General features: G+C 35.7%; 1 protein-coding gene across 3 annotated transcripts in view; it reads left to right on the forward strand.

The window, feature by feature from the left end:
- Nucleotides 1-18,334, forward strand: part of LOC111057966 (photoreceptor-specific nuclear receptor-like) — a 54,528-nt gene extending 36,194 nt beyond the window's left edge. For all 3 annotated transcript variants that reach the window (XM_039422057.1, XM_039422058.1, XM_039422059.1), the window contains 4 exons: nucleotides 6,781-6,911; nucleotides 8,893-9,125; nucleotides 11,823-12,075; nucleotides 17,963-18,334. In XM_039422057.1, the coding sequence (XP_039277991.1) occupies nucleotides 6,781-6,911; nucleotides 8,893-9,125; nucleotides 11,823-12,075; nucleotides 17,963-18,201 (856 nt within the window). In that variant the 3' untranslated portion in view covers nucleotides 18,202-18,334. The remainder of the gene's footprint in view (nucleotides 1-6,780; nucleotides 6,912-8,892; nucleotides 9,126-11,822; nucleotides 12,076-17,962) is intronic.
- The last annotated feature ends 8,349 nt before the right edge of the window (nucleotides 18,335-26,683 follow it).

The following is a 26,683-nucleotide window of genomic DNA, read 5'->3' on the forward strand; positions in this document are numbered from 1 at the left end:
AATGGAGCAAACTATTAGATTAGATTTAGTAGTCCTATTCAGTGATGTATCAAGATTATAGGCAATAGACTAGGTACCTAGTTGTTGAAACATTTGCCTATAAATTGATAGAAGAATGACTGATGGCGAATGAACTACACCGACTCTTTTCTGGACTCTGACGAGTCACAAAGAACCAAGAAGCAAAGATGCATGGGGTGAGCCGCACTTTGTAGAATCAACATTCTGTGAAAAGAGCAGGCAGGATGCTCTCACATGGAAGATCACTGGCGATCGGCAACCAGGCGTTCTGCTCTTTCATCCTTTTATGCCATCAGAGTGATGCCTGCCATCACACGATTACACAGCCACTCGTCTGAGAGACCTCTGTTCTGCTTCTAAATAAAGGCTGCCTTTTTCAAATCCTAAAAATAATAACATCAAAGTCTACCAGTCTTGCTGGTGTCATAATAATAAGGTGTACATGGGACAAGCGGAATGAGTAAGTTTAACCGCATTTAGTTTAGTAGTATGTTGACTATTTTTATAAATCCTGTTTTCAGGATATATCATTCAATATGATAAGGGAGTGTTTTATCATGATATCAGTTATTGTATGAGAAACTTGTTATTGGTGTATTCGGTATCCCCATTGGGAAGGTGCTTGCTTGAGGAGACCAGCTCCATCTTCATGGCTTTCAAGTATCTAAAGTGCGAGATGAATTACTTTAACACGGCTCTCTCTCGAAGACGGAGAGGTCCGATGCTCTATCCTCCACTAATCACTCCCACTACCTAGCAGCATTCTCCTTCTTTTGTGTCTGAGTGAGAGAGCTTTGTAACGCGACGCGGCAACACTCCCTTCCATCTATATGTTCCAAAGACTATGTAAATGTTCCAAGAAGTGAACTGGTCAGCAGGTATATTGGTTTGTGTATGGTACGGAGATGTGTTCATCACAAGAACATGAAGCAGAATGACACGGCGCATCCAATTGAGCGCAGGATGTCCGTCTGTGTCTACGCTACAAACTGTGGAGGGAGAAATGAGTTTCTCCTCTTCATGATAAAATTAATTTATCTCGCACTTTAGGGAACTATATCCTTGAAATTCTTCGGGGTGGAGGGGAGGTGTCAAATTAAAAAATTGATATTAAGATAATTGATTAATTATCAAAAAATTGTATATATTCAGCATATATAGCATATATTTTGCATATATTTTTTATATTTTCAAACATATTAAATTCCTTCAAAGAAGCATAACGCAATTTCAAGATATAGTATATACTTTCAAAAACTTAATACTCTCAATACCCGAAAAATCCTCTTCAATCAATGTGCATGATAAAGAAGTACTCATTACTTTGTGAAGTTGTTCATTACTCTGTGACATAAATGGAACACATAAAAAGAGCGCAAAATGTTCTCGGTTCCCCCGTTGGAACTGTGTCTGCTTTCTAGTTTATCAAGCTCTCATTCCATCAAGTTTTTATCCAATCAAGTTCTCATTTTGTCAAGGTCTTAGTATATCACGTTCTCAGTTTGTCAAGTTCTCATTTCGTCGAAGTTTTTAATGCGAGAAAATTTCAAAACGTCAAGCGTCAAGTACCTACCTATTCAGTTAATCAAGTGTTCAGTACGTCAAATTTTCAGTTGTTTTGGCGAAAAATAGCGTTCGCAACTCGGGCAAAAATGTTTTTTTGTGCTCGTCTTCATCTCGAGTTGATGTGGTTGAGACTTACCCCTACTTCAAACGCTCGACTTCATCTCGTTTTGACTTCATGTCAAGTTGATTTAATGGAGACTTAGCCTTACTTCAAACGCTCGACTTCATCTCTTTTTGACTTCATGTCAAGTTTATTTAATGGAGACTGCACCTTACTTCAAACGCTCGACTTCATCTCGTTTTGACTTCATCTCAAGTTGATGTAGGTAATTGAGACTTTACCTTACTTCAAACGCTCGATTTCATCTCGTTTTGACTTCATCTCAAGTTGATTTAATGGCGACTTCACCTTACTTCAAACGCTCGACTTCATCTCGTTTTGACTTCATCTCAAGTTGATTTAATGGAGACTTCACCTTACTTCAAACGCTCGACTTCATCTATCTCGTTTTGACTTCATCTCAAGTTGATTTAATGGAGACTTCACCTTACTTCAAACGCTCGACTTCATCTCGTTCTGACTTCATGTCAAGTTGATGTAATGGAGACTTCACCTCACTTCAAATGCTCAACTTCATCTCGAAATTAAACGCTCGACTTCATATCGTTTTGACTTCATGTCAAGTTGATGTAATTGAGAATGCACCTTACTTCAAACGATCGACTTCATCTCGTTTTTACTTCATCTCAAGTTGATGAAGTTGAGACTTCACCTCACTTCAAATGCTCAACTTCATCACGAATTTAAAAACTGCGATCTCGTACCGGCAAGCACACATTTTTCACCGGGGTGCGAAATGTGCTATTAAAAACTAAAGCTCTACTCAATTCCTGGAGAATCTACCCATATACCTGGACGTCGGTGTGTGCGTTATGCATAGGTAAAACGCACAAAATGCATTAATAAATTGAATTGAGTGGCGCGCGTCTCGCAAAGAGCAGTTGTGCTGCAAACCAAGACCTGCTTGCCTCTCAAAGCGGATTGCTGAGCTCAAAGTGTACAGGGACCAGAAAGGCGGTGTTTAGTATTCAGCAACAGTCGCCGACGGGTGAAGCCCAAGTAGCGACTGACAGTTCATGAGTGCACGATGTGATTCGACTTCCAAATAGACTCTGCCCTTCCGCAAGGCCCTTAGTCCCTCGTTTCTCGCCCTTGACTTGCCCTGCCGCGCGTCAAGAGACCCTTCCAACACGTCACCTGCCCCGCCACCTATTCAAACTTCATGATGCAACCCTTTCACAGCGAAGGCCGCCCTATAAAAGAGCTCTACACCTTGAGCGAGGCAAAGCAAGGAGGTAGTTCGCCTTTATTCCTCCTACATATTATTGTTCTCATCATTCTATTTTGAATACTATGTTACACACTATCATATCATCATCATCATCATCTTCACTTCAGGGATTAGGTTTATTAATGAACCTGTTCCGGTACCCATCTCTTTCTTGGCCTCCCTACATCTCTTTTTCCAGTAGGTCTATAGTTTTGGACTACAACGGGAATTCTTCCAGGTGGCATTCTATCCAAATGACTGCACCAGTTGCGTCTATTTTGAATAATTCTTTCATGTAGAGGAGCAACCAATAAAACCTGTCTTATATCAGTATTTCTGATTCTATCAACTCTAGTGCAGCCAAATACACTCCTCAAAAACCTCATTTCTGCAGCTTGAATTCGACTGTTCATTCTACGTGTGTGAATCCAATTCTCACTTCCATATAGGAGAGTCGGAACTGAAATGGTATTATAGAACTTTATTCTGGTTTCTTGTCTTGATTTATTTTAGAGGTTTCTATGTATAGAGCCACATATTTTCTGAAACTTTGAAATTTTATTGTATACATCAATATACTCCACTATCATATCATTATTCTATTTCGAATGGAGTTTGCATATCTTACACACCATTATATAATTTATTATATCTTTATTGTGGTGTTTATAGTGAGGTGCACGTTATAATAATGGCAGTGGAGAAAGATAGAACAATGTTAACACTTTTCACAGAGATGTTGTGGAATTTCTCCATATTAAAGTGAAATAGAAAGATGTTGTCAATTCCACAAAGTTTTTATTTGAGTCCAAACTAGTTCCGATTAGTGGTAGATTCTACCTGTTTTGCATAGATGCACTTGGCATCATCATCAGTGGTAGAGTTTACCACTAATCGAAACTAGTTCGTACTCAAATAAAAACTTTGTGGAATTGACAGCATCTTTTCATTTCACCTTAATAGAACAACGTTGCTGAACCTCTGTCTTGTCAATGCATTCTATAGACGGTAGCTTGATACAGGTTTATTAATGTAATATTAACTGTTCATTCTCGTTAAAATAATCAATTATATTTTATTAAGCAATAATTATATTTTTCTATAATTTCTTAATGAATTTACATAACTAGGATGAAATATTTTTTAATTATCAATTCTAAATTGTTGAAAGACGATCTGGCAGCAGAGCAAAGTGAGAAAGAGATAGCTCTATCCGCTTGATTGAATGATAGACAAGGATAGCAATACCATTGCTAATCAATCACTGCGATTATCGTAACGTGGACCTCACTATAGTAAGATACTGTTTGTGGTTTGTGTTTTATTAAGGTGCGTACAGATATACGCGCCGCGAACATGAGCAATTCACTTCTAATCAGCTGATGCCAAGCTTTTTATATATGTATCTTACCGTTTCTGTAAAAATACAGATATAGTCAGCTGATTAAAAGTGAATTGCTCATGTTCGCGGCGCGTATATCTGTACACACCTTTATATTAGTATTTAACGCAATTGGTATTCTCAGTGATAAAAAGAATTTACGAATCAAACCAAAAATCATTGATCGATTTTATTGTAATAATAATTATTATCAGATAGAGAAGTGGTTTGTTTAGTGTAATAATCCAATTCATCAAGTTCCATAGCCTAAAAATGTTTATAATAATTACTTTTCGACTTTATATTCATAGTAATGCGACTAATACTAGAATACGAATTGAGATTTATACTAATATCATCCATTATCCATAGTTCTACTCCCATCTGCAAATAAACTACTACACGTCATTCTCCACCTTCATTCAAAGCGGTCCCTAGACATTCAGTAGGCCTAAATACAGTATTTAACAATCATGACACACAACTATAGTAAACACGTAATAAACACTGTGTTTTGATTTCATAAGTAGGTACTATATTGTACATTGATATTGACCGTCTAAGGATCACTTAAAAGAATGTATTTCCTCACCTACACCCCAGCCCCTACTTGCACTAAGGGCTGGTTTCCGAGCTCGGGATTTAGTTGAGCTCTAGACTTTTTGTGTAGTTGAGAAGTTGATATTGTGGTAATTTATTCATATTGAATGAAAAAGACTAAGAGCTCAGCTCAGAGATTGACAATGGTGTAATAACCGAAACCGGTCTTTCTGAGTATCAATAAATCTGTGGGTTTTAGACAATTTCTTAGTCTTTTTCATTCAATTGAGTTCTAGACTTTAAACAACTGAAGTCAGAAAATTGGCTTTCCAAAACTGGGCGTAGTCGCAGTAAATAGTTGCAGAAAAATAAATCTTTATTTTTTCATTTCTATAATTGGAAACGTTTTTCTTTGAAGAAATTAGTTATTTGTGCAACTAGTGCGCAAAGTGACAGTTTGCTGCATCGAAAGAAACGTTTACGCCCGAGCCGTAGGCGAGGGCGGAATGGTTTCTTGAGTGCAGCAAACGAACTTTGCGCACGTATTTCACATTAAATTTTTCCTACAGTTACCATTGAATATGAAAAGTGGGTAATTATGGGTAAAATTGCCTGAATAATGTATGTGTGTTTGAATGGCGGGGGGCAGCTGTGTTGTGTGTGCTGTGGTGGCACTGTGCTGTCGTTGTCCTCCATTATAATATATACTTAATAATTAGCGCGTTGTGCTTCGGTGCATAATTAGCGCGTTGTGCTTCGTTGCTCACTATAGCAGCCCAGTCACTGTTACCAACTTCATTTGGATTTTGAGCACTGGTGCTCCATATAACCTACTAACTATTTTGCGTTGTCATGCTGCAAATCTGGAGTACGCAAAGTACTCACTTTGCGCACTAGTGCGGAAAAGTGATTCTTTGCAGCCTGCAATCAGTGCACAAATGGTCACTTTTCAGGGTATCTGTAGGAAAAAAACATTTCTAAATAATTCGAAACTTCACACTATTTTCTCTTTATTCTATTTTGTGTTGAATTTTCTAGTTTATTGGAAGCGAGCAATTTCTGTATTTTATATCTGGTTATTTATATTATTTATATCTGGTTATTTATGTTCAACGGATCTCGAAAACGGCTCTAACGATTTTCACGAAATTTGAAACATAGTAGGTTTATGATATAAAAATTCGATCGCACTAGGTGTCATCCTTGGGAAAACTCGCTGAATGACATTAAAAGGATTTAAAGCATTAAAAGCATTAAGAGAGCAATTTCTGTATATCTGTTTATATTTTTATATCTGGTTATTTTTATATTTGGTTATTTATGTTCAACGGATCTCGAAAACGGCTCTAACGATTTTCACAAAATTTGGAACATAGTAGGTTTTATGATATAAAAATTTGATTGCACTAAGTCTCATCCTTGAGAAAACTCGCTGAATGACATTATAAGGATAATTCATCCTTGGCTGAAACAGCTGAGACTTTTGTCGTCTGTGGATAGTAAAATGTGAGCGAGTGATTCTGTGGAAAATCAAAATATCGCATCCCCGAAATTCATAAGCTGACGTATAGCCAGCTCTAAAATATAAGCACGATCATTTTAGAGAATTGTGTTCTGTTTATCAATAAATGAAAATAACGAGTGAAGGTTGGTGCTCCGATATTTTAATTTAAACGTGACTTTGACTATGAATAGGCTTACGACTACGCCCCGTTTTCGAAAGCCAATTTTCTGACTCCAGCTGTTTAATGTCTAGAACTTACCTAAATCCCGAGCTCGGAAACCGGCTCTGAATCATATGCTCTCAAAATCGAGTTATCCATCGAAAAGGTACCTACTAAATTGAATTTTGGCAGATTGTTAATTATTAATTTTTTAAATAATTATTGTTTATTATTTCTAATAATTATTGTTATAATTGTTAATTGATTGTGTTTGCAGTCCTCCAGTGTCGGTTGCTCTGGGTCTCCCCCCAGTCCGCTATCAGACGGCCATTCCACCTCCCCTCTCCACACCCCCTTCGCCACCAGAAAGCAACAACAACAATAACAACAAAGAAGAACCGGATGATGGTGAGTTGTGAATACGATATTTAAAATTAGTGAGAAATTTCAAATAGGCTTTCTTTATTAGACTAATTCAGACTATTTTATTGATAGGCCAAGGATAATTATAATTAAATACTTATAGACTCAAGTATGTTCTGGAGCAACTGAGAAGCCTCCTCTTAAGCAGAATGAACTTCAGTCAGCCCTCAACTCTTGTCATGCCCTCAATAATAATTGCTATTCTGTGTTATTCCAATAATGTGCTTTTCGAATAAAGTGACTATTTGGGTTGCCCTGAGAAGGACAATGAACTAAAATTATTATCAGAACTAGGAAGAGAAACAGTTTTGTGTTTATCCTGTTGATTCTCTCCGAATCATATTTCTTTGATGTTGTCATTATGTAAATGAAAGGAATAATGAGTTTGGATATTTGATAATGTGATGAATCCCAACCGAAACCTCGAAACTGGTCGTGTCATAAAAGAAAGTAAAGAATACTAGTAATTATTTTTATATGTTCAAATAATATTTTATGATTATTAATTAGGATTTTCGTTTAGTAATAATTTATTATTCAAATAATAATTGTTATTACTTATTGATGTGGTTTCCCAAGACTTTGCTGGAACCACCACATTTTTAAAAATGTTTCTTTGAAACAAATTAATTTAGTTATTTCAACAGAATAATTATCAATAGTAATAGTAAAATTTTGGGTGTAAGTGCACGTCCAGTGCCAACATACCTATTATCAAATTTTTGGTTGGAATCGATTTAGTATGTTATTTTGAGCACAAAATCACAAAAATTAAACGGCGCTCACTATTGTTTTTAAAATAAACTAAGTTCAAAGTAGCAGAACTTTACATGCATTTAACCTATAAGTAGCAACCATAAGTAGCTAAGGTTGGGAAAAGCTGTAGGTTAGGAAAAGCTTTAGGTTAGGAAAAGCTTTATGTTAGGAAAGCTTAGGTTAGGAAAAGCTTTGGGTTAGGAAAACTCAGATTAGGAATATCATAATTTGATGATTTCAATAATCAAAATGGCTGCTACTCATAGGTTAAATGCATGTAAAATTGTGCTACTTTGAACTTAGTTTATTTAAAAAACAGTAACTTAGTGAGCGCCGTTTAATTTTTGTGATTTTGTGCTCAAAATAACATACTAAATCGATCCCAACCAAAAATTCGATGACAGGTATGTTGGAACTGGACGTGCACTTTAGCCAAATTTTGTTTCAATAACCATCAAACATTTTGTGATATAAAAAAAGTTAACATAGTAGGCCTTTTCAGCATGAGACAAAGAAGAACATTCAATGCAATTCAATAAATCAGTCTATCATATAGTTGATGAAGGAACATTTTGTCTGTAACTATTGATTGAAAATAATTTGCACATTGTGGTAATGGTGAAATTGACAAGGCTAGGTTTCATACTAGGTTTCATCCACACCCAATTGGCAAGAAAGATTGAATAATGACACACCCACTGTAGCATGGTTTTATAATTTATAGAGCAAGTACGGTAATGAGAGTGTTACACCGGGCGTACACCGGTTAGCCAAGACAAGACTAGTCACGTTTAGTCACAATACTTCACATTGTGACGCAACTCATACTGATTAGTCATTGCAATTAGACATGACTCCATAAGCAACTATGAGAAGTATTGTGACTAAATGTGACTAGTCTTGTCTTGACTAACCGGTGTATGCCCAGCCTTAAGTGTAACAAGGAAAATTTAATCATGACTCTTGCATTGTTTTATATTTTTGAGAGCAAGTAATAAGTGTGTTTGTATTAGAGTGTGACACATGTATTGTCTGTTAACAGACAATAATTTAATAATGTAATTTGTTAACAGCATCAATGTAACGAAGGAAGAGTCGCCCCCGCCTTACCAATACAAACAGTATATTTTAGCACATTTATATTCTAAAATATTACAGAACAAGTATTGTTTTTCTATTAAAGTGTGACAAATGCATTGTCTGTCAACAGAAGACAGCATCGATGTGACAAACGAGGAGCCACCCCCGCCTCCGACGCCTTGCAGCGTAACAGGGGGTGGGGGTGGAGGTCTGCCGCCTCCGGCCACTCTGCCCTCGGAGCACCACGTGTTGTATCCGCCCGTACACGAGACCATCTACGAGACCTCGGCCCGCCTACTCTTCATGGCCGTCAAGTGGGCCAAAAATCTGCCATCTTTTGCATCGCTACCTTTTCGCGACCAGGTCAGATATTTGTATTTTCTAATGTATATTTTAATGTGCATTCGTATCTTCTAATGTCTTCTATTGAGATACGAACTGTCGGTAAGAAAATACTCCACCATTTGTATACCCCAATCATACTCTGGGAGTGATCTGTGGTGTAGGCTATGCCCCTACCCAATACCTACTATTACTTCTAAGTAATAGTAGGTATTGCCCTACCTCCGTAAACAAAGCCATAGTGCATTCTGGTGACGTCAGCACAGGTAGAGCTCCTACACCAATAAAAATTTGTTGACTTCAGCTGATCTATATCAGCTAGTGTTTTTAATGGTGTAGGAGCCCTACCTGCGTTGACGTTATCATCAACCATCTGTCATGCACTATGGCTTTGTTCAAGGAGATAGTGAGTGGATAAAGTGCTTGCGTAGCAGCTTTTAACCAGGTCACTCCCGTGTTATCGGATGGGCACGTTAAATTGTCGGTACCGGCTGAAGTATGACAGTCGAAAACCCATTCATGTCTCAAATGATATTCAGGCGAGGTAGACCTCCCGCAATGGACTAACCACTATCAAAAGCCATACGAGTTCACTTTTATACTCCGGACCATTCCAAGCTGCTTACAATCTACCACCAAAAAGTTTTTTACCACCAAAAAGTCCCACCTCGCTATAATATAGAGGACTCTGAAATAGTTATTAACTGCTAATATTAATCAATTGCTAATAATGATCCCTTATACTGCATTTTATCCATTCATTGATTCAATTATGCACACTTCATTAAAATGATTGGGGGAGGACCAACAGGGAGAGCCCAGAACTGTTCCTCCCGCAATATTTTTAATTCGTATAATACGGTACTAAAGCTGCGTTTACACCAAAGTTATTAAGAAAATGTTAATAACTCAATCCTTATAGATTCTATTAGATTGAACATAGCTTATCATACTTATGATGAACATATATGTGTTTGTCAAGTTCCGTTAAATCTAATAGAATCTAGACGGTAAGGATTAAGTAAGGTAAGGATTAATTAGTTTTGGTGTAAACCCAGCTTAAGTAGTTCAAAAAGTAGGTTTTGTTACTTTCACTTGATGAAAAGAATAGCATGTCTTTTGTTGGTGGGGAGTCCCTTGCAGGAAGGTCCCACCTTGCCATAATATATCATTGAAGCCATCAATGGACCTTACGACAGTCATACATCAACCGGGACCGACACTTTAACGTGCCCATCCAATAACATGGGAGTTACCTGGTCAAAAACTTGTCGGTGATGAGCGGGTTTGAACCCGGGATCTCTAGCTTGTTACGCAAGTACTCTATCCACTAGATCACGGATTACTCTACTTGATAAATCTGTATCCAATTTTCAGTATATATCGACACTATTCATGTATTTTTCAAATTGTGGCTATTTGGGATTTTACCTGTTGTTTCCATTGTAAAATTATTGTGAATAGATATAAACAAATAGGCCTACTGTATTTCGGTTTTAAATGATTCATATTACGATTCATATACTAGTTCAAAAAGTAGGTTAATATGTTACTGTCATTTTATAAATGTGTGTCCAATCTTCAGTATGTAGGCCTATAATATATCAACTATTCATAATTTTTACTTTCCTTGCCCTTTTACCATAGGTAAGGAGAGTATTGCTTTCCAAATAAATTAAGGTACCCTAATTTTCAAGTCTTCTATACGTTTCAAGGTCCTCTGAGTCCAAAAACATGATTTTTTTCAATTTTATGTGACTATTTGGGTTCTCACCTGTTTGTTTCGATTGTTGTAAAATGGAGAGTAAAAAATTAATAGTTCGGTTTTAATAAAATTAGTATAAATTAGTAAAAATAGTTAGATTTATAAAATTATAGTCTACTATTCCAAAAGTTGATCATGTTCTCAATTATTTTATTTTTTTTTCAATTTCGACAAAATTCATATAGCAGAAAGCCAGAGCAGATAGTTCAACATTTTGAATTTTCGCGGTCCGAAGAAGGAACGCATAGCATATTTTGCAACATCACATAGTACAAAAATATTTGTACTAGCCTATTGTCTTTCCAAGCTATAATAGAGACTGATAGATGTAAAACAGATTTGTGTTTTCTATTTCTATTGTATTGCTTGAATCTTGTAACTTATTCATTTCCTTGTTATCTCTTAAGGTGCAAAGATATACGCGCCGCGAACATGAGCAATTATTCACTTTTTATCAGCTGACTATATCTGTATTTTTACAGAAACGGTAAGATACAGATATAAAAAGCTTGACATCAGCTGATTAAAAGTGAATTGCTCATGTTCGCGGCGCGTGAATCTGTACGCACCTTTCAAGCTTTTCATATAATGTATCTTACCGTTTCTTTTAAAATACAGATATAGTCAGCTGATTAAAAGTGAATTGCTCATGTGCGCGGCGCGTATATCTGTACGCACCTTTAAAGTGACTTGGAATTGGGTTGAGGAAAAATTGATATGATTTAATTATAATTGATTAATACTGTATATAATTCAAGTTCCATGTAATGGCAATTTAATAATCCAAATTTATTGCTTTCTTTTTTACTTTGATAGTTGGGACAGATATCTGCAACCTCCAAACTACATTTACACCAGCCGTCACTTGTTTCCATTGTGAAATTGTGAATAAATAAATAAATGAATGATTGAATGGATAAATTGATAAACAAATGAATGAAATATTTTTTCAGGTGATCCTGTTAGAAGAGTGCTGGTCGCAACTATTCCTGTTGAACGCGATTCAGTGGTGTTTGCCGCTGGACTCGTCGCCCCTGTTCAGCGTGTCCGAGCACCTGGCGTCGACCCCCAACGGCGGCAACTGCAAGGCCAGTCAGCTGGCAGCCGATGTCAGGGAGCTCAACGACACGCTACTGCGTTACCGCTCCGTTGGCGTCGATCCGGCCGAGTTCGCTTGCTTGAAAGCCATCGTGCTCTTCAGACCAGGTCGGTTCAACACTCAGGTTTCAACCTTTGAAAATCACCAACTAGGTTACAACATAGAGAAACAATAGCGTAAGTAGATATCCCATGGTATAGGGCGTTTATGTCGCAGCTTTTACTGTTATTTCAAGCCGATTACTGTTGATTATTGTCGAATTTCACTGTTTTGTGGGGGTGGAGTGTATAAACGGCACAATATGAGAGACTACCAGTGTCACACAGCTTCACGGGAAAGAATTACATGAACTATCGCTTGAGATAACAGTAAGAGTTGCGACAAAAACGCCCTATACCATGGGATATCTACTTATGCTATTGTTTCTCTATGGTTACAACCATTGATACTAGTAGTTCTCTGAGCAGTAGACCTCACGCAGTTTTCTCATCCACAAAGTATCTGGTGTCACCTGTTTACCGGCTTCTCCAGACATGCATGCAATGAATAATCCACTTATTGACAGCTGATTGATTATGATTAACCGAGCGAAATGAAGTCTAAAGGTGTGTACAGATTTACGCACCGCGAACCTGGGCAATTCATTTTTAATCAGCTGATGCCAACCTTTTTATATCTGTATCTTACCGTTTTTGTAAAAATACAGATATAGTCAGCTGGTTAAAATTGAATTGCTCATGTTCGCGGCGCGTATATCTGTACGCATCTTAAGATTCAAGTCGACGGTTTTGCATTTCTCTTCATGTTTATATTTTTGTTTATATTTATGTTCCGCATTTACAGCTGCTAAACGCAGCAATAGATTTTCATGAAATTTGACAGGTATGTTCCTTTTGCAATTTCGCGTCGACGTATACAAACTGTACGGTTTTTTTGAAATTTTGCATTTTAAGGATAATACAAAAGGAAAAGGAGTCTCCTTTGAATGCCAATATTACCGTAAAAATCAGACTTTAGAATTATTCATCATAAATAATTGACTAGTGGACTATAATACTACCCGTTCAAAAACATCAAACATCTTGAAAATGTATCTTTCCATCAACGTTGTAGACAGTTGCAGCCAGACCTGATAACAGCGCTTACACTCACATTCCGGGACAACACGTCACGGTACGATAGGACAGGAAGCTCTATGTTTATTTAAGATTTTTTCTATATAGACATTTTAAATTTATAGATTATTTATTATTTTTTGAGAAACATAACAACAGGTTAATGTAGCTTACTGAACGCGAGGTCTACTGTTCACAGAACTACTAGTTAATTCCATAGTCTGATTAATCCTATCTTCAGAGTAGATGATGTTTAAAGTGATATCGGAGTATGGAGGAAATTCTTTTTCCTTTCATATTATCCTTAAAATGAAAAATTTTAGAAAACCTTGTGTAAACATCGACGCGCAGTTAAAAAAGGAATATTTCTGCCAAATCTCATAGAATTCTATAAACGCGTTTGGCCGTGAATGCGTTACATACATGCAGACAAAAGAAAATCCGAGTTAAAACATAGACCTCACTACGTTCGGTCAATCATTACTTTTAGGAAATCATGTAACTGGATTGAAAAATTAAAAGCTTCATCTCAAAAGTGTGTGAGCAGACCAGGTTGGTTGGACAACCAACAAGTCAATCATTGAAAACTATCATTACTTGGAGACCCATATTAATTGAAAAATTGAAAGGCTCGTCTCAAAAGTGTGTGACTACCTTTTTGCACTGCCATCAATATGTTTTAATAGTACAGATCGTTTGCCCTACACTACTGACTTGTCCGCCGCAACGCCTGGAAAAACGCTTCATGTGGCTTGGCCCCTATAGAGGAGGATTGCAAAGTTGAATATCGCCTTATAGCAAATGAATAATATATCATTGAACATTATTTCCTATGCAATTCTTATGAATTCAATGTTGGGGTCAAACCCTTCTTTTTAAACCTTTTCGGGGTTGGGTAATTTAATCAGATACACTCTTATGTAACCTGTGCTATAATTAAAGGGTACCGGTAAGCATTCCTGACTAATTATAGGAGGTACCGGGTTCTCTTCCCGGGCTGAGAAATAATTTTTGAATAGTAGCGCTCATCGAATTTCCATCTAGCTATTCACCCTGTTGTCAATATTTGCAGTACGGTAGCCTTAATTATAGTAACTAGCCTTAATATTTGCAGAAGTCTTCGAGGTGAATTACAGCATTTAATTTGGATTTTTGTTTGATAATAATTATTAATAATGTGCTACAATTTGTAAGCTTCTGATTTTCTCTGTATTTTTCAATACTTGTTGACTTGGCCACAGTGACGGCCCTAGGGACTTTGCCGCCCTGGGCGAAATCGGCAAACGCCGCCCCCCCCCCCAACCAGGTATCCGTCTAATAATTGTTTACTTAAAAATTTGCCCGAAGAATATCAGCTGTTCAAGTTAAAAATGACATTTAAACAAATATTTGACAAATATAAATATTGAAGAATAAGTGCAGGCAACGAATGCTCAAATAAAGGTATGGAGGGAAAATTTTTGAACACAATTTTCAACTCTACAGCTCTTTTGAGGATAGTAAGAGGATTAACATATCAAAAGTCCTCACCCTTCCTCCATGTGCTAAAGGGGTGGGGGTGGTTTGAAAGTACCATTTTTCTCATATATCTCGGAGACTATGCATCTTATGAACATTTGTATTCTGTACAAAATTGAAGCTCACAAAATTGCCAACAAGTTTTGTTCTCTACATTTTTTTCATATCTCTTATAGTTTCTGAGATATCCGCTCTTGAAGGTGAGACATTTTTTGAAAAAACACTTCTGCCTCCAATTTTTTCATCTTTTTTGCCTTATAATTTTTGAACGATTGATGAAAAAAATCCGTGCTGATTGTAAGCTGACGGAGCATCAAATTATCTTCAATTTTATGTATATTTTTACTATTTTACGCATTTCCCTACGAGTGTTGCAGCAGTTTTAGTGTTGAGAGTGAAAGTTTTGTTTGGTATAGGATTTCGAGAAATCTGATACTTTTTGAGATATATATGTTCTAAAGTGATGCATTTTCGAAAACCCAGTTTTTTCCATTTTTCGCTCTTTCAATTCTTATAACTTTCCAACAATTGATGGAAAAAGAATGTGCTTACTACGAGATTGTAGAGCATTAAATTATTCATTTGTAATTCGACAATTTCACGCATTCCTATAATTATGACTGATGTTGCAGCAGTTTTAGGTTTGAGAGTCAATTATCAAGATTCGCAACAAGTGACTTTTTTCGAATATCACACTATTCTGTGATCATAAATTGGAGTGTGCTTCAGTATGAACATCCATATTGAGTACCCAATGGAACGTCTGCGGAACTGAACACAGGGGGTGTTTCTAAACTTCCTACCAAACAAGACATTCAAAACTAAAACTGCTGCAACAGTCGTATAGGAATGCATGAAATAGTCGAATCATACATTAAATGGAAGATAATTTTAATGCTCTAAAATCTCGTAATTAGCAAATTCTTTTTTCATCAATTATTGAAAAGTTAAAAGACTTGAAAGAGCGAAAAATAGAAGAAAAACTGGGTTTTTGAAAATGGATTACTTTAGAACATATATATCTCGAAAAGTTAGTATCATATTTATTGAAAACCTCTACAAAACAAAACTTGTAGGAAATTCATTGAGCTTCATTTTTATGTGGATGATTATGTCAATAGAACTCATTGTTTCCATGATATAGCATGTAAGTAGTAGTGGAAAATGCAACTTTTCAAACCACCCTCATCCATTTAGCTAATGATGTAGGGGTTGGGATTTTTGATATGCTCACCTCCAAACTAGTGACAGCAAAGCTGCAAAGTCTAAAATTGAGTTCCAAACATTCCCTTCAAAGTTCATTGTCAACTGATCTATTGTTGCTGAACAGAAAATTTCATTCTCAACACTAAAACTGCTGCAACAGTCGTAGGGAAATACGTAAAATATAGTGAAAATATACATCAAATTGAAGATAATTTGATGCTTCGTCAGCTTATAATCAGCACGGATTTTTTTCATCAATCGTTCAAAAATTATAAGGCCAAAAAGATGAAAAAATTGGAGGCAAAAGTGTTTTTTCAAAAAATGTCTCACCTTCAAGAGTGGAGAAACTATAAGATATATGAAGAAAATGAAGAGTACAATACTTGGTAATTTTGTGAGCTTCAATTTTGTATAGAATACAAATGTTCATAAGATGCATAGTTTCCGAGATATATGAGAAAGATTAAAAATGGTACTTTCAAACAACCTCCACTCCTTTAGCACATGAGGTAGGGGTGAGGACTTTCGATCTGTTGATCCTCTTACTATCCTTAAAAGAGCGGTGGAGTTGAAAATTGTGTTCCAAGCTTTTCACTCTATAATCTTCAATTGACTGGACTAGAACAGTAACACAAAATATCTGATTAAACTATTTTTATGTTCGGAACAGATACGGTACACAATAAGAAAACATAATTAAGACGGTATTTCTAAATCAAGAGACTGCAACTAAACAGAGTATTGGGCCTATTTAACTTGCTATGTAATCAAAACTACAATTGCTACAACAGGAGTTTGTTCAACACACTTGTTTAATTTAAGTAGAACTCGTCTGACCTTTGCATAGAAAAATTCCTTCTCCAGTTCTTCAAGATCTAGGGACTGAGCTATTTTATGTTCGCTAGACCACTCAGACGTTCCTGGGACATTGTTGATCTTAGATATATGTCTTCATTAGCTTGAATTTGGAAAAGCTTCTTATAAAATTTTACTATTCACATTGAATTTATTATTTATTTGCATTTAAAAATTTTCTGTTCCATAAAATTTTGCCGCCCAAAAAAATCTGCCGCCCTGTGCGGCCGCCCGATCCGCCCACCCCTGGGGCCGGGCCTGCTTGGCCAGTTGTCAAGTGTTTTGGATCAATAAAATTGAATTTAAATTTGTATATGACTATTTTGTAGGCATCATTATAGTAACACATGTATTTTCCATATTTGGTAAGCCTAGGATTATACTCTTAAACTCATTCTGCTTAAAGATGGGAATAAATTGGAAGTTTCATTTGGCCGTGGAAGTGGCATTCGGCAATTAGGAGGTACTGGGTTCGATTCCCGGCCTGACAAATAATTTTTGTAAAATAGGTAGCGCTCGTCGAATTTCCATCTAGCTGTTCACACTGTTGTCAATATTTGCAGTACCTAGCAGAAGTATTCAGGGTGATTTACAGCATTTAATTGGGATTTTCGTTTAATAATAATTAATCCCTTTGTTATAGTTCAGACCTTAGACCAGTTATAGATTAGACACGGCCCATTGTATATTCACACAGAAAGTCGATGGAGCATTTAATTGGGATTTTCGTTTAATAATAATTAATCCCTTTGTTATAGTTCAGACCTTAGACCAGTTATAGATTAGACACGACCCATTGTATATTCACACAGAAAGTCGATGAAGCCAGCATCTAACTGCCAAATCCGCCCACCTTGACGTCACAAAAATTTGTTGTGTAGGTGTTTGTGGTGTTTAACTTACATTGTTGTTAGCTTGGTTGTGACGTCAAGGTGGGCGGATTTGGCAGTTAGATGTTGGCTTCAGAGGCTAGGCTTCCCAGCGTGTCTATTCTATAAATGGTCTAAAGTTAAGACACTGTGTTACTTGTAAATATTAAAAAAAAAACACTTACTTTCCTTGGAGTATTGAGGAATGCATTTCACTCCTGAAGAGGAGCTTCATCAGCCTGAGGCTGATTGAGGCCACCAAATTGAGACTGATGAAGCTCCTCTTCAGGAGTGAAATACTCCAAGAAAAGTAAGTGTTTTTTTTTAATATTTACAAGTAACACAGAGTCTGAAATACAACAAAGTTATTATGTAGTGTTTCGTCATGGAAAGCAACATCAATAATTAATTATTCTGCTTACTTTTGACAGAGACGAGAGGCCTGAAGGACCCACTGCAAGTGGACAACCTGCAAGAGCAAGCACAAGTGATGCTAGGCCAGCACACAAGGGGACAACACCCGACACAGTGTGCGCGTTTCGGCCGCCTCCTACTCATGCTGCCCCTACTGCGTCACGTCCCCACCACCCGGATAGAGCTCATCTTCTTTCAACGAACCATAGGCAACACGCCTATGGAGAAAGTCCTCTGTGACATGTATAAAAACTAGATGTATATAGAACGCGCCAAACACATTTGCAACAATCTCAACGATTTTTATATTATTGTTGTTAAACTATTCAACTATTTATCGTGTAATGATATTGAATCTTTCGATCATCTTGAGCTATATAGTGAGATTGACGTTGTAAAGTCAGCACATTGATTAAATTTTGTGTGTTATAAGACTATCTTTCACAGTTAATTCAAACCAGTACTGTATGGAGAAGAGATACTACCATACAGACAAGATAGCATAAGAAGATTGTGTTTTATTGTATTTTAGGACAAAATATATCCTATTATGGTTCAGGGCGTTTACGTTCTAGATTTCTCTGTTAAATCAAGCCTATAGTGAGGTCCACGTTATAATGGCAGTGGAGAGAGATAGGCGAACAATATTGCCGAACCTCTGTATTGTCAATGCCTTCTATAAACGGTAGCTGATACAGGTTCGTTGATGTACCTTATATCAAATGATCATTCTCGTTTAAAATAATCAATTATTTTTTATTAAGCAAGAAATTATATTTTTCAATAATTTCATAATTAAGATGAAATATTCTGTTAATAAATTACTAATTCTACATTGTTAAAAGACGATCTGGTAACAGAGCAAAGCGAGAAAGAGATAGCGCTATCCGCTTTGTTGAATGATAAGACAAGGATAGCAATAACATTGCTAAACAAACACTGCCATTATAACGTGGAAATCACTATAGTAGTTTATAGTAGTTCTTTTTCGTGAATTTATGTGACACTGGTAGTCTCCCATACTGTGCCGTTCTTAAGGTGCGTACAGATATACACGCGGCGAACATGAGCAATTCACTTTTAATCAGCCGACTATAACTGTATTTTTACAGAAACGGTAAGATACAGATATAAAAAGCTTGGCATCAGCTGATTAAAAGTGAATTGCTCATGTTCGCGGCGCGTAAATCTGTACGCACCTTTAAACTCTAACTCGGTCAAAACCGATACCTATACAGAATACCCTAGTCTACAGTAATTGACATAAGCATGGCCAATCTATAGTGTAACTACTCTAGATTGGTCGTAGCTTGAGTTAACAAGAACGTCATGATATTTGGGACATAGCCGACCTATGGGTAGGCTAGATACCATAGATACCCATAGATACCATGGGGAATCTTCTCACGTTATCTTTTCTCTATGCTAGTACTCACATGTGGAGCGCTTCAGGATTTTACATCCATTTTCTACACTCGTTTTTTGAGTACAAGTTTTAATTGTTAATATTAAACATTTAGATTGCAGTATCGCCAATAATAATTCAAAAGTTAAATACCGTATAGCAGTATAAAAATTTATTATAGCAGTTCGTCATGGAAAGTGAAATAGATTAAGAGCCAGTTTCCGAGCTCGGGATTTAGCTAAGTCCTAGACTTTAAACAGCTGGAGTCAGAAAATTAGCTTTCCAAAACGGGGCGTAGTCGCAGCAGTCATTGTCATAGCCACGTTTGAATTAAATTTCGAAAAACTGGAAAATTGAACAAAAGATAAAATAGAGAGAAAATAGTGTCAAGTTTCAGCTATTTTGAATTATTTGAGAATGTCCAATTTTGTCAAGGAAAACGTTTCCAATATTATAGAAATGAGAAAATAAAAACTACGACTACTGTTATAAAAGCTGCGACTACGCCCCGTTTTGGAAAGCCAATTTTCTGACTCCAGCTGTTTAAAGTCTAGGACTTAGCTAAATCCCGAGATCATAAACCGGCCCTTAAACTATTTTATTCTAGACAAAGCTGATAGTTCTGTCCCAGCTCCGCAAAATTGTTAAATTGGTTTTCAAATATACAAATTAATAAACTAGCAGAATGCTATCCAAATTATAAAAATTTATTATTAAATCACTGAAAAATATATTTTCTGGACGAAGAAAATGTTATTCATTATTAACAAAAATCAACAATAAATAATTATTACATAAGATATACCGAGATGACTTGAATCAAGTTATCTACTACAGAAGGAGCTGATTATATTATTTTAAATTAGGGATAGAAAAAGTATTGGGCGAGTGACTGGTGTTTCATCCTGACAAATGTAATTAATTAACTTATTTTAAATAAATGAAAGCTGAATATATGAAAATTGACAACTCTGGCATCCTATTATTTTCACTGACTTCATAACGTAACTCTCACTATCTACATAATGTAGTTGAAAATACACCAAGAGAAGATAAGTATGGATCTCAACTTAATTTTTATAATTTCTTAAACTATGAATCAAAGCACAATAATATTATTGATTATATTGTTCCACTGTTTCTGTTATTTATAAGGAACATAAAGTATATAATATGCTCATTATTCACATGTTTATCAAGGAATTATTTAATTATTTCTATGGTGTTCACACTATTGAGTTTAATATATTAAAAAATCTACTTTACTATGAATGGACATAACATTTACTATGTAAGCAATTCATCTATAGTTGTAATCAACTTGAAGACATGAATTTTAATGTTATATACGTTTTATTTTAAAGGAATGTTTTTTTTTAAATATAATATTCTTTGTAGCCTTATGTTTTGGATTAATGTGACAATGATCACTAAATGTTTTTAAAATTTGATGATTCAGATAGAATTCATCAACAATTTCTGATTTTATAAATCCACCTTTATTTAGGTTAGCAAGCTATTTAAAATCAGTAATGATTCTTCATAATTATAATAAAAATTTCTGACTTAGCTATTCTGAAATTCAATGGACACCATTTTACTAATACAGTAGGCTACAGATCTTTAAATAACTCTGATATTTTAAGGTGCATACAGATATACGCGCCGCGAACATGAGAAATTCACTTTTAATCAGCTGATGCCAAGCTTTTTATATCTGTATCTTACCGTTTCTGAAAAATACAGATATAGTCAGCTGAATAAAAGTGAGTTGCTCATGTTCGCGGCGCGTATATCTGTACGCACCTTAATGGTTTCAGTGTAACAAAGGAAGAGGAATGTTACAGCAGCAAAGAGAGAGGAATTAAAACAGTAACAAAGTTACCAAATAATAGGCCTAATCATACTTTCTATGTAAAAACAATGATAGTTATTGTTGTTTTATGTATATCTCAACATCTTAACTTTCATAGCTAAAATATAAGTGTAATAACACGTCTTGATTTACTATATATTTCTTGAATGTGTCATAATATGAAACACATATAAGGTGTTACCAATAAATCTACTATTTAATTCATTTTGTATTTTAAGGTCTAGTGGACTTGTATGATTTTTTGGAAAGTTGGATTGTTCACGTTTGTATTCGAGTCACAAATATGCTTGTTACTCCTGCCATTGGTGAACTTTAATTTTAGCAAAAGTAACAACTGTTCCAATTCTTCTTCTTCCTTGCCTTTTTCCCATTATTTGGGGTCGGAAACTGTTCCAATTAATTTTACTAATTCAATTTATAATAACTATACCCAAGGTAACTACATTGCCTCTACCTAACATTAATTCTACTTCCGGATTTTCATTAGGCATTACAATTTAAAATAGATTTGATAAAATTACTCGAAAATAGATTCAAGTTCTTCCTGTAATTTTCAGTGACTTACCGGTAGTATACTAATTAAAAAAGCTATAAGATTTATCGTTTGATGATAAAATATAACTCATTTTACAGTACTAAAGCTCTCTACCTTATATGTAAGAATCACAAACCACCAATATGTCCAGTCCAGTCAAATGGTCGTTTTTTCAGGAAACAGTCCCGAAATAATTTTTCTCGACGGTTCTATATGTATTTTGGGGCGCTGAATTCGAATCTGAAATTTGCTAACACGCCAGAGGGCGGCTTCACCTCCGAAACGCCCTAGAATTTTGGACTTTTTTTAATTTTTCCATTTAATCTCGAAAACTGCAAATGAAAGAGAATTACATGCTCTATAAGCTACGTTGCCTTACATGGCTGTTTATTATCGAGTCTCATAGAAAATAACCCTCGTAAGATGATTTCAGCCGAAATATGTATTTTTTGTTAGGAAGGCCTTGAAAAGGTATTATAATGAAAAATTTGTATTTTGGCTGTAGGACATGATTTTCAATTTTTGGGTGTATTCCCTCTCCCCTCACTAATAAATTCGAAAATTCCTAAGGAATCCTGTTCGGAATGAATTGTTCTGTCACGTGATGTGTGGTTTTTTATCTATACTAGAAAAATATCCAAGTTGTATAGAGTAGAAGTGGTTGTTTGCATAATTTTGAAAACCCCTTGAAAAATACCCCTTTTTTGGAAATTCGTAGCTCCAGAACAAAAAATGGTAGAATCCTGCGCGACCACTCAATTTATTGGAAATTTCATTATCTCTAATTTTTTTGGGAATAATTTTTCTCCAAAAACTCGAAGTTTTCGAAATTAAATGGAAAAATTAAAAAAAGTCCGAAATTTTAGGGGTTTTTGGTGCTTTTGGGGGTGAAGCCGCCCTCTGGCGTGTCAGAAAATTTCAGATTCGAATTCAGCGCCCCAAAATAAATATAGAACCGTCGAGAAAAATTCTTTCGGGGCTGTTTCCTGAAAAACGACCATTTGACTGGACCAACAGTGAATGCCAAAGAATGTAATATCATGTCAGTGTAATAATAGCAGCAATAGAGTTTTCAACAGAATTTCAACCAACTTATTGGCAATATTGTATTTGAAATAACAAGGTGATTAAAGATTTAATATCAACCTCTTTCTCTGAATGTTAATCTATCCAAGGAAAAGTATTACAATTATTATGATCTAATATTCATCTAGTCAATTTACTATCTGTAATAAGCTATGTTTGTGATACTATTTTTATAAAAAAATAATAAATGATCTTCTTAAAAGTTGTAGACTTTAATTCAAAATATCAACAGTCCTATTATACCGGGTGATTACAAATGAAATAGACAACTTCAATAGCCTGTACAAAATTAAACTGGTGTATTTCAACATAGTAAGTGATATAGGTTTGTAGGGAATTTCTTAAAGTTTATGTTGGTAGAACTGTTGCTGGCTATTGTTGGCTGCTCCGTGTTACAACAGCCAGTTTAGTTTAGCAATATGGCCGCTACTCAAGTGGAGAAAGCTTATTGTGTTCTTGAATTAGCCAAAACAAACTCTGTTACTGTTGTGCAGCGTCATTTCAGAACAAAATACGGTAAACCACCACCAACAAGGCAATCAATTTATGACTGGTATGAACGTTTTGAAAGCAGTGGATGTGTGTGTAAGAAGAAGAGTACTGGAAGACCTTCTGTTACAGAAGAAAAAATTGATAGTGTTCGTGATGTTTTTGTACGAAGTCCAGGAAAATCGACTAGATCAGCGAGTTTAGAATTGCAAATTCCTCAACCTACTGTGTGGAAAATTCTGCGGAAACGTTTGAAAATGACACCTTATAAATTGCAGTTAGTACAAAGTTTAAATGACAATGATAAAGTTGTACGTAAAAATTTTTGTCAAGAGATGCAACATTGTCTTGAAAATGACGACACATTGTTTAATCGCCTAATTTTCAGTGATGAATGCACTTTTCACATTAGTGGAAAAGTTAACAGACATAATGTACGAGTATGGGGAACAGAAAACCCAAGAGAGACTGTACAGCATATACGCGATTCTCCTAAAGTGAACGTGTTTTGCGCTTTATCTTGTGAAAAGGTTTACGGGCCTTTCTTCTTCCAAGAACCATCAGTAACCGGAAGAATTTATCTGGACATGTTAACCGAATGGTTAATGCCTCAACTCCATGAAGATAGTTGTAACTTCATTTTTGTACAAGATGGAGCTCCGCCTCACTGGTACTCAGACGTCAGAGGGTATCTGGATGAACATCTTCCTAGACGATGGATCGGCCGTGCAAGTGAGGAAAACGTTGTGTTTAGCCGTGGCCACCTCGTAGTCCGGACCTAACGCCCTGCGACTTTTTCTTGTGGGGCTATGTAAAAGACAGAGTTTTCGTACCACCGCTTCCTGTTGATATCGATGATCTTAAACAACGAATCACAAATGCTCTTGCTACAGTTAACCGTGAGATGCTTAGTCGTGTGTGGTCAGAATTTGACTACCGTGTTTATATCTGTCGTGTTGCAAATGGTGCACACATTGAACATCTGTAAATTTTCAATAAAAACTTCAAGAATTCTTCTATGTAATCATGTAAGTAATGATCTAAACTTTTAAATAATAAATTCTCTACAAGCTATTCAAACTGTCTATTTCATTTGTAATCACCCGGTATTTTTTTGATAAAAATCACCAAGTTTTCAACTGGGAGACAAAAAAGCGAAATATATATTTAGAGAACTTGATATTAGGTTCTCTTGAGGTTTATTATTTATGCTGTTTATTGTCTGCACTAGCTGAGTGAAAATACTGTGGGTATAATTGCTTTCTCATTTTCATTCAGAAATGTAAATGAATCCAGAGAAGTCTTGTAGATGGCCCTAATGACATTGTCCCTGGCACCCAGGTGAGACGTAGAGAGTGGTGTGAGTTGAGTCTCTGGCTTTTTTTAAGAATGTGTAGGATTTCAATATCTGTCTGTATGTTTTGTGAGTGTGTCTTGTGGCTATTAAATGTTCTGCATATGTGGATTCTGAATTTGAATTTTCAAAATAAGATACAATGAGCACATAAAAGCATTAAATTCGAATTCAGAATCCACATATGCAGAACATTTAATAGCCACAGGACACACTCACAAAAACATAGACAGATATTGAAATCCTACACATTCTTAAAAAAAGCCAGAGACTCAACACACTAGAACAATACGAAATTTTGAAACACCTCAAAAATGACAAATCCAATTTAATAAATGATCAAATAAACTTCAAATCGAATGTAATATTTTCCCACATTTTGGCCACACAGTCCAACCCATAAGAGCAAGCGCCCCTGGTGTCAGGCTAATGAAGCTCCTCTTCAGGAGTGAAACGCATTCCTCAATACTCCAAGGAAAGTAAGTGTTTTTTCAAATATTTACAAGTAACACAGTGTCAGAACTACAACAAAGTTATTAAATAGTGTTTCGTCATGGAAAGCAACTTCAATAAAAATAATCAACTTCAAACCTTGAAAAGAGTATCATGGACCGATTGATTTATCAATTACAGTAGAACAAATCGTTTGGACTATGAAAAATTAACAAAATCTTTGTTAATGTATGGTTGAGACATCTACAAAGTCCTGTTCTCAATTTAGGATTATAACCGGGAAGCGGTTTGGCTCGCTGATAAGCTACCACTTCTATCTTCCAGTGAATTTCACAATATAATAAGAATACAGAAATACAATACATGCGTATGCTTTCTCTATGGTTATATTTTGACTTTTAAACCTTTATCTTAGTTTCACATGAATATGACAATAGTCAATCAATTAATTCGTAATCAGTTATAGCTATTTCAAATATGACAGTTTGACTCAGTGTTCGTGCTAATAAGCCATCGCTTAGATAAGTTAAGAATCATGCGCCTGATACTCCCTTTGGAAGGGTGACCACTTGAACCAACTCCTCTGAATATGATTTATGAGTTTAAAAATCACTTCCCGGTGGTTCGGAACCCACCTTAAACTCATCTCTCATAATTATACGCCTTAACACCCACGTACTAGCTTAGAGTTAGTTTGTGTATCTATCACACTCAGCATAATACGTCCGGTATATACTTTGTGAAAATACTTGAGGACTGAAAATTTTGTGAATTGAAGAACTGCAAGACTTTACCTATTTCGGACTATGTGTTATCTAAATTTTAGATTAGATTAGATCAGATTTCTTTATTTATGTATGTTACAATATTTACTGGCTTATACACTAATTTACATTAAGTGACGGTAATGCTAATTATTCAACGAATTCTACAAAGTATAAACAATTAATCAATGAGAATAAAGATTGAATGCAATTAGAATAACGATAATATAATAATGTGATGTACTTCATAAATCGGCGGTGTTTCAACAAATAATTGTCGATTCTCTAAGAATGATATAAAATATGCACACACGACCGGGTGTTAATTTGGGAGAGGAATAGCACAAGGTCACCTTATTTTCCCCTCCCTATCATTTTGATAATGTACTTATTATATAAATGAATATAATAGGCTATATAAATAGTATGTTTTAATAATCCATTTACAATTATTGTTTTTTTGAGGGTAATGCCCACATGAGCTCTAGGCTTGTGCGTGGGTAATGGGGCGGATGATAATGAGAGATGAAGGGACCTACAGTTTAGTTGGGTTCCGAACCACCGGGAAGCGATTTTACAACTCATGAATCATATTCAGAGAAGTTGGATCAAGCGGTCACCCTTCCAACGGGAGTATCAGGCGCATGATTCTTAATTTAGCAATAGCTTATCAGCGCGAACACTGAGTCAACTGCTCATATTCAAAATAGCTATAGCTGATTATGAAATTATTGATTAATAATAATAATAATAATATCGAGTGACCTGGCTGACTC

The sequence above is a fragment of the Nilaparvata lugens genome, chromosome 2 (genome assembly GCF_014356525.2).
Source record: "Nilaparvata lugens isolate BPH chromosome 2, ASM1435652v1, whole genome shotgun sequence".
NCBI lineage: Eukaryota > Metazoa > Arthropoda > Insecta > Hemiptera > Delphacidae > Nilaparvata > Nilaparvata lugens.